The sequence below is a fragment of the Mytilus edulis genome, chromosome 1, assembly GCF_963676685.1.
Source record: "Mytilus edulis chromosome 1, xbMytEdul2.2, whole genome shotgun sequence".
NCBI classification, from domain to species: domain Eukaryota; kingdom Metazoa; phylum Mollusca; class Bivalvia; order Mytilida; family Mytilidae; genus Mytilus; species Mytilus edulis.
Window position 1 is genome coordinate 5,618,753 of NC_092344.1, and position 21,355 is coordinate 5,640,107.

At 31.3% G+C, this 21,355-nt stretch overlaps 1 protein-coding gene across 3 annotated transcripts; it reads left to right on the plus strand.

Moving 5' to 3' along the window:
- Positions 1–2: 2 nt before the first annotated feature.
- LOC139510181 (histone-arginine methyltransferase CARM1-like) lies at positions 3–20,288 on the plus strand. Of its 3 annotated transcripts, none has more exons than XM_071296584.1 (14): positions 3–251; positions 3,321–3,443; positions 4,008–4,108; positions 8,841–8,945; positions 9,520–9,630; positions 9,969–10,146; positions 10,598–10,688; positions 10,933–11,014; positions 11,505–11,680; positions 12,169–12,306; positions 12,971–13,143; positions 13,856–13,960; positions 15,395–15,522; positions 18,675–20,288. In XM_071296584.1, exons 1-14 carry the CDS (start codon positions 119–121, stop codon positions 18,789–18,791), a joined length of 1,761 nt encoding a protein of 586 aa, XP_071152685.1. In that variant the 5' UTR covers positions 3–118; the 3' UTR covers positions 18,792–20,288. The 3 variants fall into 3 exon arrangements, with proteins under 3 accessions (XP_071152685.1, XP_071152696.1, XP_071152706.1); XM_071296605.1 differs by having other exon boundaries at positions 106–1,460; positions 1,685–3,443; XM_071296595.1 differs by lacking the exon at positions 15,395–15,522 and having other exon boundaries at positions 91–251.
- The last annotated feature ends 1,067 nt before the right edge of the window (positions 20,289–21,355 follow it).

Sequence of the window (21,355 nt, forward strand, 5' to 3'; positions counted from 1 at the left end):
TCTTTTTTGTCTATTTTGTAATTTTAAAGTAAGGTTAATTTTAATCTTTCGAATAAAAATGTGATTGAACTTTACGGATATGAACTTTAGGTAAGATTTGCCTCCGTTTGAATGAAAGATGGCGTCGTCTTATGACAACGTGCAAGTGTCCATCCTTTCGGACGACGAAAGATTTGTACATTTAACAGATGAACCCGTCAAACTTGAACTGGCACGACAAACAGATTGTGTAACATTAACATTGTTTAAAGGTATAACTTTTCTAAGCTTAGTACTAACGTATGAACAAGATTCTCATAATGAGTTATTTTTCATTGTTCGAAAATCCATGTCATATCGGTCGCATTTACGTTGAAATAGCGAAGCATTAATAAATCGTTTACGTTGAAATAATGCGGCATCACTGATTGGAACTTTTCAATAAGAAGACCTTATTCATGGATTATAGTAGATCGTTTTTTTCTTAAGATGCAACTGATAAAAAAGGTGTTGATTATTTTATGACGTCTTAGAATAAAAACGTTATTTTTTATGTTTGATTTTGCCTATTTTCCTGTCTATATTAATAATTTACTTGAAGTCTGAAGGGAACTAGGTCTTGATTGAGGGGAACTTGTTTATTGTATGCAGGAGTTCACAAATATTGTTTACCAGGAAGCACCACCGTAACCTTTAACCTTACACATTTTTAGGTTCGATCGCTCTAATTAGTAAATACATGTTCACCCTTGGTTAGTTCGCCCCGAGTTCATTTGCCTACAGAGTCTATGGGCCCTGCCTTTGGCTAACACATAGAAATTGACCAATATAATTATTTGGGGGACACAATGTTTACAATTTTTCTGCATGCGCATATGAATCAAATATTGAATTTAGAAAATAAAAATAGGTAATACATATACCTTGGAGAAATGAATTTCTGACATAGTTATACACAAACCAAATATTTCAACTTACCTGGCAGACAACTATGTGATGGCAGTGTTCTCCCCAGGCCGATGGGACGCTGTGGTGCGGCAGCGCCTTCGTAATATTTTTGTAGATTGCAGCGTCTTAATTGGCCGTTGTCCCTTAATATTTGATTCCCTGAGCCACGCTTATCTCGGCCTTATCGGACTATGTTATCATGTACTAGCGTAAATGATCATCAAGAAGAAATGTATTTGTAGAAGAAAATTTAAAATTTAAAAACTTCAGTGCAGAAATTGAAGAAATAGATGGCAAATACATTGTATTTACGCATCATGTGTGTGATCACTTGACCATTTGAATAACGGATTTTTTCATTGGTCGAGAAGAAGAATCTATTTAAACACGACCAATGAACGTGCTGATAACACGTGACAAATTTGAATACACATTGCTAAAGATATTTACGATGAAAATTATGAATGAGAGTATTTGTAGTTGAAAAAGTTAAAATAAACTTTAATTAAGGTTACGATTTCAGAGACCCGTCGGTCATGGGACCGATAAAGCAAGATTATTTGTCAGTCCTACAAAATTTTAGCCAGTCCTAAAATAAAAATAATAACATATTTTATCTAAAATAACTTTATTATTGTTAGTTTGATTTTTCACAGCCACCGGCAAATAAACAATGAATAACTGATTCTTTTCTTCTGATTGGTCTTATTTAAAGTCATCTTTACTATCCATTTCATCATCTGAATCAATTTCTCAGTATTTGTTATCTCCATTAAAGGGTTCAATCATCGATTGTTTGCCTGGGATGGCTTAATGAACAAATTTAGCAAGCCACATGTAGATCGGTGCTTTGGTTTCCGTAGGTTTCCGTTTGTTTATAACAGGAAACCAGTACCGGAAATTACCAGCAGGTACATCTGATGACCGAGGTAAATACGTATTGCGGTACAACTAATTACTGATAAAAAAGACACTGCAACGGTCATTTTTACATCGGTCATCAGGACCGGCACTAGCTTTCAAAATACTGGTCTGGGCCTCATTTTGACCGACAGGACTGACCATTTTCGTGAACTCTGCGATTTATTTTAATAGAAAATGAAAAAATGTTGCTTGCAAGGTAAATTAGTTTCAAACTTGTGTTTTTAGAAATAAAATGATCATTGAACATCGATCGTAAAACCGTACGTTGGGAAATATGTGACAATCAACACGGGTAAGGACTCGCTGCAGCTTCTGTATAATGTCACTAGTAAATAATTTCAATGCTCTTAACTTTATCGAGTTTGTAAAGTTTCGATTATATCTACCTGCCAAAGATAGGTTTTAACAATAATACACATGGAAGCGTAATGTCAAACTACGGAAACTGGTCAGCTGTAGCCTGTTCATTAAAATATATTTGTTTTAAAAAGTTGTATACCAAATATCTAAACCATATTCGATTTTATTTATTCTGAATGAACATGTTCTCTGCAAATAATAAAGGTGTGACTTCTAAGCTAAAGGCAGATGATGGAAGTAGTAGTTTATTTTAGCCCAATGACTTCTAATGAAAGGGGGAATACACCTTCCTGTACACTGTCAGTATAAGCAGATGTCATTGCTTCTCCTAATCCCAACCAAGCTAAAGTTTTAGCAAGTGATAACAGCAAGCACCATGTTTCTGGTTCTAATGACAAGTGGCTGACTGAGTTATTCATGGCTTTTAAATGTTAAAGGGAGTATAATCAAAAGTTATTGTAAGAGGGGGTTTTCAACCCTAAAGAGGATAGGGACAAAATTGAGGAACAGACTGTCAAACAAATAACACTATTCTTGAAACAATATAATCCCTAGAAGGAGCAGAGAGTACAGAGATGAATATTTATATTTTGACTTCTTTAATTGACTGAATATGAATAACTTTTGTGTTTAAAATCAATTTATTTCATATATCTTGTAATACATTAATACTCTGCATTATTAAACACACAACACTGGATGGGTTTCACTTGCCCGCAGCAGATTGTACTTGCGATGGGCAAGTGGGATGGCGCTTATTTGGAACCCTGGACTATCTTAGGGCAAATGTTGAACATATCAAAGAAAACATTGACAATGGGAAATTTTCTTATGAATGCTTTAAAGGTGCCTGCCTCTTGGACCTGTTTTACTGGACTAAAAGGGCCACAAAAATATTATATGTGTGTTACTTGCCTCCTGACAATAAATAAGTGTAGGACTTGAAAGAGGAAAACCAAAAATCCATTACATTTGGAGGTGGGAAACAAAAAATATATTTAGGCAGAGGAAGTTTATATTTGATGTAAACAATCTTTTGTCTGTTTTATGTTTTAGCTCAGATTTTTTTCCCTTTGAGCATTATTATTGCATTTAATTCTATTTTATAGGAGGAAACAAATTTCATGTAATTACGATAACATCAAGTACAGAATACTCTCGATATGGAAAGCAGGGCTTTATTTTTACAAATGAAGACAAGAGTTCATTGGTCAGATTTCCATCTATACATGGTAAGTACATGTAGTTATGTTTTTAAATGAATACATTTCATTGAAACAGGTATTAGTAATTTTAAAGGAACGTTTCATACTTGTTTTATTTTATTACTTGTGTATGATAGGAGAAAGGATTGTTTTTCAGTCTGAGTCAGAGTGTCAGGTAAAAGTTTGGTTTCATGTACATGTATTTTGATATTAGATTAGGAATTGTGGTCACATCAGCTTGAAACTTAGTACACATGTTTGTGATAATGTGAACTTAAATTGTATGCCAAATTTGTTTTTATGGTTCACAGAAAATGGAAATATGATAGTATGAGCTTGGCATCTTGTTGCATGTACATGACTATTTAATTACGGTCATCTTATCTATGTATTATTTATTAAATATAAATTCTTCATTATGAGTAATATTAAAGATAATGGTTGACAGCATCAACTTTCAGTGAAGAAGAAAACACCAAACATGTACGTGGAAGTAATGCATAATAAAATATTCAAAGAACACTAATATTTTTAAAATTATTAAGATCTATTCTTTTATTATAGATTAATATTGTTACTCTTTTATTTCAGCCATGAAACAGTTTCAGTTTCAATTTAAACAAATGAGGAGTGTATTAAAATCGGTATTTACAGAAAGAACAGAAGAAGCATCTGCTGTTCAATACTTTCAGGTTTGTATATAAAAAAAAGGAAGATGTGGTATGATTGCCAATAAGACAATCCTCCACAAGAGACAAAATGAGACAGAAATTTTACAACTTTACTTTAGTATTATGCCAAGATACATGTAGAGCAAACTATTCACAGGGACGCTGTGCGTCGCCAATGTTGCAATTTGCGATTTTTTTTTATTCATCTGGCGACAAAATACGGCTGCTGGCGATATTTCTGGCGCCAACATTTTCTTATGTAAAAATTTTCATTTATCTTCATTTTAATTGGTAAAAGTTAAAAAAAAGTTAAAAGTCGGAGAAAATGTTAAGTATTGCAGATTATTTTTTTATACAAATTTTCACTATTCTGTAAAGTTAAACACCTCTTATTTTGTTTTCATCATTCAGTTACCGATTTTTCCTATTCTTTATATTTTAATTAAAGGGAAATTCCGCGATTTTTTACTTATCATCTAATTATGTTCATCTTAACATAAAAAAACACATTTGCAAAGTTTTAAATTTATATTCCTTCTAATAACGGAGAAAATCAAGTATTTGAAACTTTTTTGGTTGAATTCTCGAGTGGGTCGTGACATATTAGCCCGATTTATTGAATTCTGGGAAAAAATAAAATCTGTTTAACTCTTATAGCTTATCGACAATATACATAATTAAAAGCGCACAGCTGACGAATGGTCGTAGTCATTAACCACAATACAAGAATGAACGAAAATGAATATGCATATACCGTTTTGTTTTGATGAATTAAACTCCTATTAAATTATCTCTAGTAAATGTTTTCGAATAAATTTCATTAATTATTGTTGAGAATTTTTTCATAAAATATTTATTGAACATTTTTACTGATATTGAACTGAAATTATTTCAGTTCTATTTACCGTTATTGTTTTGATAATCATTTCAATGCAACTAAAGTGTGAGCAGAGTGTGTATATTATTTTGTAAAGGTCACTGTATATTTCTCGGCTTGAGGTCAATTTGTTTACCTTGTAGCTATTTAGCCGCAGGTGTGAGTTCAAGCGTACACAGGTATAAATGTTGTTATTTGGAAAGGATAAACAGAAAGGGTTAGAAAGAGTATGCTGTCACGATTTTAATACACTAAGAGTTTAATACACGATGAGAATAAAGATACAATAATTAAATTGTGTAAATTAATTGAAAATAAAATCTCAGATTCGTAATTCCGAAAGTGTATAAAAATAAAAGGAAACAATTTTTGATTACTTTCTTGGCGGTAATTGGCGTAAATGAAGTAAAAAATGGTAGTTTTAATCTTTTAAATTAATAAAAACTAAATGCAATATTACCCAATTTGTTATACCATTGCCAATCTGTTTGATATCATTGACTTTACCGGAATTTTTTAACTTGTATTCAAATCTGGCTGTGTTTAAATTCTTATAAAACTATAGCAATTTTAAAGTTTTTAATTGAAAAAAAAATACAACATACAAAATGCATGATTTTTTTGTTTTAGTTTCTTTTTAACATTTTATTCTTGCATAATTAAATTCATTTGACAATCATTTACACGAACTTTTTATGAAAAGAATACCAATTATCTAAGCTAAGGCATTATTTTTTTTGACAATTTTTTTTTAAAAATTCTATGATAATATTTTGTGCAATGTTGAACATGATAGCCGTCATTAATCCAAATAAGTAATACAGTAGTTGTAATAAAACTTATATCTTAGTCATGCATAACTGATATTGACGAATTTAGAATAGTTTGTCCATACATCGTTGTTCTTGCAACAATCATTATTAGTATACATACATGTAAGTTTCCTGACGTATAAGCGCCACTGAGGATGAGCTCCAGAGAAAGCAAAATAGTAGCGTTTCGTTCGTTTGTTTGTTGGGAAAGGAGAGGAAATGCAACCACTTGTACAGATAAACGACAGAATTACCATACAAGCATTTATAGTCAATACAAACAGAAAGAGTTCCCATCGTTGGACAGGGAATATGAAGGCTTCCAAGAATGAACTAGTGACATGTCTAACTCTGAACAGTTAGAAAACGGACTATCGACATCGACCGCTTGTTCTTGATATTTGAAACTGCATGCATATATACGTATACGTTTATGATTGTGATGAGTTCTTGCGACTGACAAAAACTAAATTCCTTCATGGTTATATCTTGCCATACTTTTATATTGGTTTGTAAGGTGATTACTCAAAATCATTATTTGAAAATCCTGTTTGTGAGATGTAGATTCATTTCAATACAGAAATTTCGTCTATGAATTAAGTTCCACAAGTGTATAACACGGAGAAGCTCTGAGGGTCCATTAATGATTACTCCATTTTGTTTGGGTGTGAACCATCGATGTTTACAGTAATATCAAAGAATAAGATGATGATGGTAGAAAGATCTATGGGCGTTATGTGGCAAATAGTACATGCATATCGGACCATGAGTTGTCAATTTGTATGAAAAGATTTCCGATACAACCATATTATTGAGAAGCAAGGTTTAAATGCTATACTCTCGTACTAGTATTACAGGGTTCTTGTCTTGTGGCGTTTACCTTAGACACACATCTTTTTAACGATGTTTAAAAAAACGACAGAACCAATTTAATGTCATATTTCCATATTTTTTTTAAATGTAACTAAAAGTCTTTTATCTGACAAGAATACCCCTATTTAGCGGACAAGTAATTTATTCTTTTTTCTGTTATTGAATACCAAGAGAGAAAATAAATCCCGAAATTAATTTGAAACTTTGATACTCAAAAGTTTGCCAGCAAAATATTCACATCCCTTGGGGATAATTAGTGTTCGTCCAGTGGCATATATTACAATTGTGATGACGAATTCCTTCCTTTGTTCGAGAACAATCTTATTGAAATATAAATCTGTGATTTTACTATTTCCCGTGATAACTTCAATGAACCAAAGCAAAAGTTATACATCGACCTGTATTTAAATCAAATTGGTTCTCTTCTTCTTCTGGTATACAATAGTCTATCGACATTCGATGATTACCTACTGTTGGCATACGTGGACTAGTCTATTTACAAAACTTTTACCCCAATTTATTCAAAATATATGTTTTTTTTCTTATGTTTAATGTATACATGTATATATTTTAAATTGCGCTTTAGTTCCATAACTTTCAACCCAGTCGTATAAACGAATCATCGGCAAGTGCGTACATTTTATAAATCAATATTTCTGGTATGTTCCAATCTGTCCTTCACCATTGACAATGAGTATATATTACATTTTCCCAAATTCACCCTTGGAAAAAATATTTAAATAGATTTTAATTCCATCAAATCTTATTTTTTGGGTATTATTTATATTTTTATGAATAATATTCTTTACACCAAAAATGTTATTTATAAACAAGCGTATGAGTTTAGTAATGACAAGTAAGACAGAGTTGTATATTATACATTTGATAGTTCAAAATGGAAAGTATATAAGTTATCAGCCGTGTACACTGATCAATACATGCAGAAGTGAAACGATGCATGAACTTGCAAGCCCGACAGGAAATCACTTGAATACCTGGACGTGTCACCTCACACCCCTCCCAATACCTTTGAAAGTAATACCTGTAGCCATGCTGGTGATCAGATGAGGGAAGATTAAAAGTTATTTGAAAAAAGTTTATTACTTTAAAGAATTATGAACAAATTAGATTTTCGAAAACAATTTTCACGGATCACTTATTTATGATTTCAACTTTGACTTTTTACCTAATTCCAATATCAACAGTTTAAAAACAAAAGACCGTGGTAATTTAAAAAAAATAAGAATATTTTCCGTATCAACTTGAAGTTAGTAAGTCGGATAAAACAACCGTACGATTGCCAAGATATCGACATGCAATTACGACTACATCGGTTACTGTAGTTTTGTTCCTTTTGGGTTTATAGACATATCGATTTTATTAACCGGGAACGAAGACAAAATGGCTGAACGGATGGAAATGATTCTCTAAATTTAAAATCGATGGTGATCGCTTTTCTAGCGGAATAAAACTATAATATCTATGAATTTGAGCATTTTTATGCCTAATGAACATAATATCAATTTTTGATTTTTTTGCGAAGTTTCCCTTTAAAGACATTTTCTCTATTCTGTAGCATATACAGACCATAAGCTGATTCTTGTACATATGAAATACTGACAAAAGAAAATAAAGTACACATGTTGTTTTTATGTATGAATAAAAACCCTCTGCAATAACTCGCTTAGTATTACATGTTAAATGATGTAAAGTGCAGGCTGAGTGCATAAGAAATTTAAATTAAACATAGTTTAAATTTTTGTAGAAGAAATAAAGACTTTAGCTTGTTCTTAAGTTTGCTCCAAGTTTTCAAAACTGGCGACAAAATATAAAAGCTGGCGATTTTTCTGGCTCCAACTTTTTGGGAGCCAGAGCAGCCTCTGATTCATATGACATAAATGTCTGGATAAAGAGGTTTGATCAATTTTGATTACTATGTGTTTTAGTACTCTTTATAATAATCCTTACTTTTTATGAATGTCATTATGTAAGCAGGCATTTCTCAGTAAATGGAAAAGGGTTTTGAAGCAATAAATTTTTATCTAAAATATAAATTAAAATATATATCTGTAGTGACTGTGTAAACAAAAAAGATCAATTATGACATAATTATCATTAAAAAATGAAACTGTTCTTGTTAGATTATACACATGAGCGTTTTGGTTAAATAGTCAATTATTTTCCATTTCAGTTTTACGGATATTTATCACAACAACAGAACATGATGCAAGATTATATTCGAACGTCTACCTACCAGAGAGCTATATTGGCCAATTTAATAGATTTCCATGACAAGGTTGGTTTATGCTACTTAGTAGAAAACATGATCAGTGCTTTGTTACATACTATGAATTCAACAAGTGATTCTTTAAGGAGTTTTTAATTAATATGTTTTTATTCTGTTGCCTGTCTCTATTAAGTCTGTCAGATTTCCCTTTATTGAACATTTAAATTAGTGTTTACTTACACCCAAGATATCAATGGAATCGCATGAATTATGATGAATCAACACAAAAATGTGAAATAAAAACAACCCTTAGTTTAAGACTTCAAAACCTCAGAAACAGAGAGGCATCAGAAAAACCTTAAACTAAGTCAATAATATGCTAGGCTAGATGAAATTTTGTTAATTAAATTTATTCATTACAGTTGATGTATAAAATGTATTTTTTAATTTGAATATTTTATATCATGAATTGATATTAGGTCATTATCTCCCAAAAACACACACACACAATGTTTCTCCATGGAGAAAAATATATGGTAGAATTTTTAGTTATGCAGCTGTGAAATATCAAAACCTGTTTATCTTGTTTTCAAGTTGCTACCAAAATGCCTAAATATAACAAGGTACTCTGTTTCCATTATAGGTTGTGTTAGACGTTGGTGCTGGATCAGGGATTCTTTCCTTCTTTGCTGTACAGTCAGGTGCCAGAAGAGTTTATGCTGTTGAAGCCAGTAGTATGGCAGAAAAGTGTGAGGTATTCAATAGTTATATCTGGTTATTAATAATATTTATGTATTGTAGGATTTGAAACAGATTGTCAAGTCTACCTCTTTATTGAATATTTTCATTTCCATACTTTGTTGTCCACTCTTGATAAAGAGTCAACCATCTTAAGGACTGTGTGGAAGGATCATTATATCTCATTCTGGTATGAATTGGATAAGTACAACAAATATTTGGAAAAAATGTTGATATATCTTGAAACATGGTAGGAAGAAATAAAAAATAACATAAAAAAAAATCATTATATTGAAACCAATAGGGCATTGGGCTATCAGTCAACATATATGTAATGTTATCTCTTTCTTGTAGGAATTGGTCAGACATAACAAACTTTCTGATAAAATAATTGTTATACCTGGTAAAGTGGAAGAAATTGAAATACCAGAAAAAGTAGACACAATTATATCTGAACCAATGGGTTATATGTTATTTAATGAACGGATGCTTGAAAGTTACTTACATGCCAAGAAATGGTTGAAACCTGGAGGTTAGTGATTTTTATCATAGTTAGGTAATTTTGTAGGTCATTTTAACAATACATAAAATAAAAAACAAAATGTCAGAAGTATATATAATGTATTGAATTAGTTCCGGTCGGAAAGTATGGAACATCCAAGGAGGTCTAAGAGTGAAAAATTACACCGTACCAGTCAAAAAGACAGGACTGACATAGCAAGGGTTAAGATTTATTCCTGTCAAAAAATTATCTGAAGCATCTGTTCTTCAGGAAAATTAATTATATAAGTTACCATCACATATATTGGAATGTTCTCATATCATATTATTGTCGTACTGGTATATTATATTTTTTAGAACTTTAAATATTATATTTAAAAAGTGTCTTAGGCATTATAATCGTAAATGCAACTGTAATCATAAGTTTGTTAATGAGAAGAGTCTTGTTTCTTTATAAAAACAATGTTGTTACTTCTTTTCAGGAAAAATGTTTCCATCAGTTGGTGATTTACATATAGCACCGTTTACAGATGAAGCTTTATACATGGAACAATTCTCAAAAGCAAATTTCTGGTTAGTTGAATCGCATTGATATAAAACATTTATATGATATTTTGAAAGATTGATTTAGAAATATAAGGTCTGAATCTGTAATTGGACATCTACTAGAACTGTAATTGGACATCTATTAGAATAGCGCTTAAACATGATGAAAAAATTAAAAGGCATTACTTCTAACTTCTTAACCTGAGAATTGATGGTAAAAAATGGGAGGGGAAAACAAGTCATTAAAAGTCATGATTATTGTATATTTTAGGTGCCAGCAATCATTCCATGGTATTGACTTGGGAAGTTTAAGGAGTGCAGCAGTGGAAGAATATTTTAAGCAACCTATAGTTGTAAGTCATAATATACTCCACTAAGTCTCATGTCAGAAGAAATTCCTGATATATGTACACTCCAGGAAATGCTTACTGAGTCTACCTTTACATTGTATTTATTAGAAATTAACTAATGATGGACAAAAATGAAAACCAGTCACAATGATTGACTATTTTGTGATCCAAACATCATTTTCTCTCTCACTCAAGGTTGTACATTTTACCGAAAGGAAATATTGTCATGTATAATTACCGACTTTGCTATGATCTTATTTATCAAGATTTTATTTGCTCTGACTTTTAACACCAGATTTGCCTAGAAACAATGAAGATATGAAAGTATTTAAAAAAATTGATCAAATTGATACATTCCTGGAAAAAAGCTCAGGAAATTTGAACAGGTCACACAAAGTGGCAATAAAACCACCCCAAATTCCAAAATGAAATTATTAAATAAGTTGACTTGGTATCAAAGTTGCAGACTCCTATATAACTTTTTAAATTTCAGGATACATTTGACATCAGAATTTGTATGTCCAAGTCCCATAAATACACAGTAGATTTTGAGCAAGCAAATGAAGAAGACTTACATGTGATAGATATACCTCTAACATTTACCATGACACAGTCTGGCATGGTACATGGCTTAGCTTTCTGGTTTGATGTGGCATTTTTAGGCTCATCGTAAGTATAACATCTTTTGTCACATTGTTTTATAAAGATAGCAAAATATACATTTTTTTAAATACAATCAAACCAGGTCTAAATTGCACCTATTCCCAATGAGTTGATGAACTCTGTTAAAAATTCAAAAGGTCAAGAAAAAATGTATTTACTTGAGAACATACCTATTTATCTCAATGTAATTTCTCAGGTGCTGAGGATGAATTTTATTTAACATATAATAAATATCTTCAACACATAGGCAGATCCATGGGGGGGGGCACAAAAAATCAGAACAAGTACAAATAAGGGTAGCTTTGCTTCTACAGTTCATGAGTTATGTCCCTTTATAAAATTAAATGATAGAATCATCTATCTGTGTTCCATGTCCACATACCCATTCATCTGTACAAGATATAAGATCTACTGTGCTTACAGAAAAATAATTTGATTTAATTATTTTTCTAATGACTAAAACTTACCAGTATTAACTATTGTATTTTTTACAGAGAGGCAGTTTGGCTGTCAACATCACCCACTGAGACATTAACTCACTGGTATCAAGTACGATGTTTGTTACAAAACCCTATCTTGGTTAAACAAGGACAAACTTTAATGGGAAAATGTGTTCTTAGGTGCAATACAAGGTAGGTATCTAAGTATTTATATTGTTAAAATTGAGATTGGAAATGAGAAATGTGTCAAACAGACAATTACTGACCATAGAGCAGAAAACAGCTGAAGGCCACCAAAGGGTCTTCAACACAGCAAGAAAATTTAACACCCAGAGGCAACAAAAATATGTACTAGTTGAGTGATAATGGACGTCATACTGAACGTCTTAACATGTAAATAAATTAAAATTAAAAATTATACAAGACTAACAAAGACTAACTGGTGTGAGTTGGTTTCACCAAAATAGTTACTATTGTATGTATGAATCAACACGGATACAGGCCCCATAATTAAGATATAGTGATGTACAGTAGAGAAGGGGCTGTACCAATTCAAATTACTGGGAGACAACTCGTTTTTAATACCTCAAACTTACCTTTGACTTAAAAATAGTTTCATATGCAACATATTAAAATTGCATATATTTTACCAATGTAGAGTGTTATGTTTTTTTAATGGAAGATTCATAATACTTTTTATATTCTCAAAATTCATTGGGCCAAAAAGTGGCCTTATTATTAAGGGATTAACAGTTTTCCTAATTTAATTGTCATATATGAATGTAACATTTTTTTTTATCTTTTTCAGACAAAGTTATGACGTAGACATATAATGTAATATTTGTTATCTTTTCAGACAAAGTTATGATGTAGACATAGAATTGAATATTCCAGGAACCTCATCTAAATCTCAAAATACATTGGATCTTAAAAATCCTTTCTTCCGATACACAGGCCAGCAACCATCACCTCCTCCAGGAACTAATAACACATCACCCACAGATAATTACTGGAATTCAACAATGCTTAGTAAGTCATTTATTAATTAATCTTAGTTTAATATACAATTATTTTTTTCCTGTCACACAAAAATAGTATAAAATGTGGTGTCAATCAGGATTTTTCTTTGGATATTTCATTTACCAATTACCTATACCTTAATATTGTGTAGATCTCTGGCAAGTACTGTTCTATCATCATGTCTTTTAACAATAACATTTGGCTAAGCTGTCTAGGTTAATGAGACTTTGCACAAATAAGATATAAAATTAATTAAAGAAAAGTATTTATTATAAGCACTTTTAATTTTTTTATGCCCCACCTACGATAGTAGAGGGGCATTATGTTTTCTGGTCTGTGCGTCCGTTCGTTTGTTCGTTCGTTCGTCCGTCTGTCCCGCTTCAGGTTAAAGTTTTTGGTCGAGGTAGTTTTTGATGAAGTTGAAGTCCAATCGACTTCAAACTTGGTACACATGTTCCCTATGATATGATCTTTCTAATTTTAATGCCAAATTAGAGATTTTACCCCAATTTCACGGTCCACTGAACATAGAAAATGATAGTGCGAGTGGGGCATTCGTGTACTGAGAACACATTCTTGTTCTCTAACTGAAAAACCTTCAATACATTTGTACATGGATATATAGCATATTTCGTCAGGATGATAAACCTTGAATACATCTATCATGTTGAATCATGATAAATATACATGTTTATGATAAATTTTTATTTCTGTATTATAGATCAGACAAACTATATGAATGGAATTTTAAACGGTATGCAGGACCAACAAACAGTACAAATTTTAAATCAACAAGGAGTTATACAACAAAACCTCATCCCTGTGTGTAAGTTTAGTTACTAAAGTCAAATTACTTTAATATATAATTCAAGGTAAGGATACAGTATAGGTTTTCTATCTCTTTTATGGACAAATTGTATGTTATTGTTGTAAGAAAAAAACTGAAAACCTGTGTCTAGGTATACGTAATATTGGTTTATGAAAGGTTATGGTAACTGATAATTGTTCTTATTTGTTGCCTTATAGAGCAATTTGTAATAAAAATTTATAGTATAGTCCCAAGAAAAGGTTGATGCTAAGTGTATAGACAGATAGTGCAAGTTTGTTGTGATAGTAAAATTAAAAGAAAGAAAGAAATCTGAATATTTGAAATGTGCTTTTTAGCTCACCTGGCCCAAAGAGCCAAGTGAGCTTTTCCCATCACTTTGCGTACGTCGTCGTTGTCATCCGTTGTTAGCTTTTAAAAAATCTTCTCCTCTGAAACTACTGGGCCAAATTAAACCAAACTTGGCCACAATCATCATTGGGGTATCTAGTTTAAAAAATGTGTGGCGTGACCCGGCCAACCAACTAAGATGGCCGCCATGGCTAAAAATTGAACATAGGAGTAATATGTAGATTTTGGCTTATAACTCTGAAACCAAAGCATTTAGAGCAAATCTGACAGGGTAAAATTGTTTATCAGGTAAAGATCTATCTGTCCTGAAATTTTCAGACGAATCGGACAACCGGTTGTTGGGTTGCTGCCCCTGAATTGGCAATTTTAAGGAAATTTTGCTGTTTTTGGTTATTATCTTGAATATTATTATAGATAGAGATAAACTGTAAACAGCAATAATGTTCAGCAAATAAGATTTACAAAAAAGTCAACCTGACCGAAATGGTCAGTTGACCCCTTTAGGAGTTTTTGCCCTTTATAGTCAATTTTTAACCATTTTTCGTAAATCTTAGTTATCTTTTCAAAAATCTTCTCCTCTGTCCTTTATAGTCAATTTTTAACAATTTTCATAAAATTTGTAAATTTTTATTAACATTTTCCACTGAAACTACTGGACCAAGTTCATTATAGATAGAGATAATTGTAAGCAGCAAGACTGTTTGTAAAGTAAGATGTACAAACACATCACCATCACCAAAACACAATTTTGTCATGAATCCATCTGCTTCCTTTGTTTAATATTCACATAGACCAAGGTGAGCGAGCGACACAGGCTCTTTAGAGCCTCTAGTTTTATTACTTATTGAAAATGAAATTTACACCAGATGCTCAGCAATGGTGTTATTTAGTAAATGTTAGTTTTGGCTACAGTAAAAAATATTGTTTGGTTATCATGGTGTATTGCAGTAAAGAATTACTGTTAAATTATCATGGTGCATTGCATTAAATAATATTGTTAAGTTATCATGGTGCATTGCAGTAAATAATATTGTTAAGTTATCATGGTGCATTGCAGTAAAGATTTACTGTTTACCATTACAGCAAATATCTCAGCACCAATAAATCCAGGTAGCATCCCCAGTGTTATTAATTTGGTTAGTGCTCATGCAAACAGAACATCCGTGGGCGGAGGAATTAGCCCACTTAACTTCGCACAAACACAATCACAGGTCAGAACATTTGTAGTCAACCCAGTGTTTATGTAATACGTTTTTTTTCTGGCACTTTTTTTTATTACTTTTACTTTCAAAATTTTATGTTTTTTGTTAGCGTTGCAAGAATCATTTAATTTTGACATGGTCAGATTTTATTGAATTGAAATTTAAATTTTAATCTTAACCCTCAAAAAAGAAATTCCTGCTCACCTTATGATATTCTGTGGATAGGCATTAGATTTATTATCGAAAAGTCACTTATATTTTATTTATTTTAATACTTTATCCAATTAGTTTTATGAACGGAAAAGTGAAAATGAGTTAATTTCATTAAAGGGAAGTAATAAAAGATAATTTCCCATTAAATGGAAGGATTGACCATGCCAAATTTATTTGAGTACTAACATAGTTTTATTAAATGATGCTTATTAAAATATATATAGATCTTGCATGTGTGAACAATTGAAGCTAGATTGCTTCCACTGTGTTACAGGTTTTTCTGATTCTAGTAGTTTTAAGCAATACAAGTCATACTGGACATATCAAAAGATAACATAAGTTAATTCATGTTTGAAAGGCTAAATTATAAAAGTCAGTTTTATTTGTTTAATTTCTGTAAAACTGAAAAAAGATTTTTTTTTTAATATTAAAGTTGTATTCCAATAAACTAGTGATTATTATGTTTCATAATCACTAAGCTTAAGAATTCTTTTAGTCTCCATTTTATTTTACCCCTACTCCAAAGGACTTGTTAAAATTTATCTATCCATGGAATTTTCGTCAAATTTTGCCCAGTGACTACAATTCAGAGCTTAATGAAATTTGTTATAAAGCTTCATGTGACTTTGCTATACTGTTTGATGCATTTTTACATCAATTGCTCATCAACTGTTTGTTACAGAATACTTAAATTTTCTTACATCTTATTGCCTTATATGAAATGTCCATCCCATTTTCACTCCGGCAGCAATGTATACCTGTCTGTATAGTCATACTATACTGTGTCATACACTCAATAACTTCCTGTTTAACAAGTAACTTAAATGGTGGTGCCACTACTTAGCAAAACCTTATAGTACATCTTATTTTACTAATAAAGACCGTTGTAAAACAAAATTAAATTTGATCATATTCTACAAGAAATATAGAAATGAACTGTTGAGTTGGTTGATATATTTACCACACACACTTTGCTGTTTTGCTAATTGAGTGTGTTTTTCCTGGCACCCTTTGTCTTGGTTAAGTCATTACAATATATATGTAGGACTCAAATCTATGGTGGGTTCCAAATCTATGGCAGATTCCTAATCTATGGCAAATGTGACGTCATGCCATCCCAAATCTATGGCAAATGTGACGTCATGCCATCCCAAATCTATGGCAGATTTTTTATAATCCTAATCTATGGCAAGTTTTGTAATTTCCTAATCTATGGCGGATTTATGTTCACAGTTTCCAAATCTATTGCAAATGATGAGCAAATGGAAAATAATGCAGTACCTATACGACCAATGATTTGTCTTAAATAATTGGACATGTACGACAACGGAAGCATGCCTTTAAACATTTGTGAAATAAACATTCAATAATGGTCAACCAAATCGTGATGGTAAAAATAAAACGTAAATGATAAATTCATATACCTTAATTAATACAGACTTCAAGATTGAAATGATGTGCCCTGTAAAAATAAACATTTTCTAATCTTTGCATGGTACCTGTTTAACCCATTCATTAAACCAACTAGTCTAGTAAGTCCCTTAAGAAGGTATTTTTTTTTATAAAACAGAAATGATCAGTTTCAATTTTCAAGTAATATTTATTTCTTCGTTAATGCATCTTTTTTTATTATTGAATGATGATTTAAATCAAATTGATATCCGTTTTTTTTTATCTTTCACTTTATAAACTTTGCCAGTCGTAGACAGTAAAATGTTTTCTATAACTCCTTTCTCTAAAAACTCGATGAAAAAATCAGTGCCGTTGTTCATCGCGGGCTTTGGCCGGTACAGCACATTTCGTCCGCCCTTCGAATACTACTAATAGGTCACATCTTCCTTGAGACTATCTGCAAATTGTTGTAGAGGGAAATGCCTATATCTGGAATGTTGTTCAAATCTATGGGTTCCGCCAACGTTTGCGGGGGCGACGATGTAATATGGCGTTATTGAATTGTGAGGCAATTCAAAGATCTGCCATAGATTTGAGGAAAACAAAAATCTACCATAGATTTGAGTTGTTTTGCATTTGTAACGTCACATTTACCATAGATTAGTAATCTGCCATAGATTTGGAACCCGCCCTAGATTTGAGTCCTACATATATATATATATATATATATATTAGAAATGTTGTCTGTATATGGAAAACAGTTATTTGTGTTAATGTGCTTATCCAAGAAGTCTGCAATTTCACAATATCAATAGGCAAAAACAGTTTGAAATAATTTCTTAAAACTTGTAAACTAGTGAAAATTTTCCTCCATATGCTTATGAATGGCAGCACAAAACAAGTGCAATATAATGAAAATAATCTTACACTCTTAATTCAATGATTGTTCTTAACAATTGACAGCTGTCATGTGACATGCTGATTATTCCAAATATTAAAGTTAGGATATGTGGTATGATTACCAATGCGACAACTCTCTACCAGAGACCAAGGGACGAGAAGGAATAATACCGATTTATACAACTACAGGCCACTGAAAGCTCAGCAATGACAAAACACTGCCTTATAGTAGGACCATGATTAAAATGACAGCCTAATATTTCTGATTTAAAAAAAAATCAAACTATCTTGGACAAATTTGTTACTGAATGGGAAAAACCTAAAAAAAACTACATGTATAGAAGGAGCTGTTATCTATTTTTTCCCTGTTTTCTATAAACCCATGTTTATCATGGGGTATATGTACTAGTTAATGCTATTACCATACATTTAAATGGTCTTTATTAGATTAATGATTTAGTTTTATCCTTTCTCTTATGTTGTTTAAACATATTTATATGTAATTTTGATAGTGAATCTGTGTTTAAAAACAAAGTTTAGAAGATTGAGTAGTTATTGAATTCTTGTGTATTTTTGCCATACAAAAGAATAACTAAACCATTTTGCATGTAAACAGCTAGTACTAAGAATTAACGTATTTATGTTTTGTCTTACAGAGTGTGATAAGTGGCAGTAATGCAGGAAGTTTCCCTGTTAGTAACCAGTTTATGATTGGAGACTATGTTATGCCAGGAAACGTGGTCCATATAAAACCGGAATCGGTGCAACAATGATCTGATATCACAAGAAATCTTGTCTTTCATATACCTCATGTGTATGCCACAAATGTACCAACTTTTATACCTACCCTTAACGCTAATGGACAAATATATGGAGGGTTAAATCCAATGATGGCAGCAATTCTTCCGAAACATTGCAGAATTTTTCAAGGGATACTAGTGTTGTAAACGTGGTATTAAAGTCAAAAGACCCTCGTAGAATATAGTACGCCAATTATATTCCTCTGTTGTACATAATGGATTTTAAACATTGTGTTCCAGGCAAATGACCATTAATTTGATACATTTCTTTGTGATGTTAGGTCACTGTGATACTTCCCTACATGCTGATGCTGACTATTACATAAATTATATTGTTATTCATTGTCCAATTTTAAAACGAGGCAGGTGTTACCTGCGAAGGAAAATAATGATCTCTTTGAATATTTCTTAATTTTTTACAAAATTATAATTACTGAAATGAATTTAAAACTAACTACTGTTTTATGCAAAAAAATTCTAAAATCATGTTCACAATTTGATTTAAAGATGCATCCATCAGTGAAAATGCAAACATAACAACAATGGCTCCTGAACAATAATTATCTCGATTTATTGAAAAATAAACTGAAATATGGAAATGTCCCCAATATCTTACCAGTGTTTTGTTGTTTTATTGATGACATCATTGCCAGTGTAATTGTATTCTTTGATTTTTAGGTTCCTTTTTTGTTTGTATTTAAGTACCACTTGATTGAAAATCTTAACATTTCATACCTGAAGATCACTTATAAATGTGTCAGCTTTGGCATTTAAAATAAAATTATCTGCTGAGTAAGCATTTAGGATTTGTTTTACAACATATACAAATTGAGCTTGTTCCATACATAAAGCTCCAAGTTCATTTTCAATCAGTCGAGAGGATTATGCACAGATCGGTTTTGTAAAATATTCACATCTAAAAGTACTGACATATACATGTAGATTTGCAATCAATTAATTTTCTTATTGCCCATATGCCTAAGATAGAAAATAAAAAGTTAACAATTTTGTTTTCGCTAGTATATATATCGATTTTATTCTGTCCTCTATACTAATGGGATAAATGAAAAATGTACAGTCTGTATTATGTAATTTCAAATCTTGGAATAGAATGTAATAGTTTCCTGTTGGGCAGAATAATTGATCTAATTTCTCTGACAATTTAAATCTGTTGTTTGATCAAATAACAAATTAAAAACATTGATTTTGAGATTTGAACAAACCATGTTTCTGTAAAAATTTAATTTGTATAAATGTATTTTGTTGATTTTCTACTTTTATATGTAAAGGTACTTTTTTTCTGTATTTATAATTTTTGGTTACCATAACAACAAACAGGGAAACAGAATGGCTATACTTGTAATTATTACTTAATGTTTAGAAGCAGTAACAAAAAAATGTTTGTCTCATATGGACAAATTTTACCAGGTGACTTGTTTTTAAGTCCATTAAACAGATTTTTTATCTGTACTTTGTATTTGTCATACTTTTTTTTATGTGAGATGCAGTTGAGGAAATCTATTGGACTTGGTGTAGATGAAGTTCAGGGGTATACATCAGCAAGATGGCGTCCTAATGACATATAACACCAAAGTTAAATTGTTATCATAATCTTCTGCATTAGATAAGTGTCTTACACTATTCTGAACATCAGCCTGTCTTAACAAGGTAATAAAGGGAAAGGTATGATAAAGCCATGGTTTTACCCCTTGAATTCCAAAATATACCAAGTAAAAATTTAGCAAATATCATCTATCAGATGTTCACAAGACTTTGATTAATCTGTCTGACATAAGTAATTATATTTTGGGATTTTGTCTTGCATATTTGCTTAAGGGCTTCAAACTGTATAAACGACCAAAATGGCCTCATTTTAAGATCATTTCATTAATATTTCTATATGAGCATCAGCTATCTATCCAAACAGATATTTTGCTGCAAGATGTAGTTTACACAGATGTTAATGTATGTAAAATATCGGTTTGGGTATGGCTGTTGCTGTATTTCATTTATTTCATGTTTGAAATAGTCATTTCAGCTCATTTATGTCAATTTCAACATTTTTGTGCCATCACAATTGCCTGCTCATGTTAAAGTGTCCAGATAGTATAAACATGTTCATTTATCAATAAAATAAACCTTCCTAAGGCTTGATATATTTTACTATTTTTGCATTTTCAGGGGTAAAATAATGGCACTTGTCATCCCTTCTTTAACAGATATTATAAAATATCTGCCTTCAATCCAAATTCAAATATCCAAAAAAAAAATTCTTTTCTTTTTTTCTCTGAGCCCATCCACATTTCATCTGGACTGTTCAAGGTTGAAGGAAGCAAAAATAAATACAGTATAAACGTTTAATTTATAAATCAGGTAAAAAAAATAGCAAAATAAAATTCAGAAGAAAAAACAACCAAACATATTCACATTGATATCAAATCCTGCCATTCTACACTCTTTATGTTTGCGACTGTACCTCAGACTTATTTCACACAGTCACTTAAAAAGCACTGCAGAGCCAAGGGGAAATATGGGTA

Excerpts from the sequence above, each read along its gene's own strand:
- LOC139510181 (XM_071296584.1), top strand. The coding sequence starts at position 119 with ATGGCGTCGTCTTATGACAACGTGCAAGTGTCCATCCTTTCGGACGAC. Across the intron at positions 252-3,320 it reads AACATTAACATTGTTTAAAG|GAGGAAACAAATTTCATGTA; the intron begins GTATAACTTTTC and ends TCTATTTTATAG. Across the intron at positions 12,307-12,970 it reads GTTCTTAGGTGCAATACAAG|ACAAAGTTATGATGTAGACA; the intron begins GTAGGTATCTAA and ends TTATCTTTTCAG.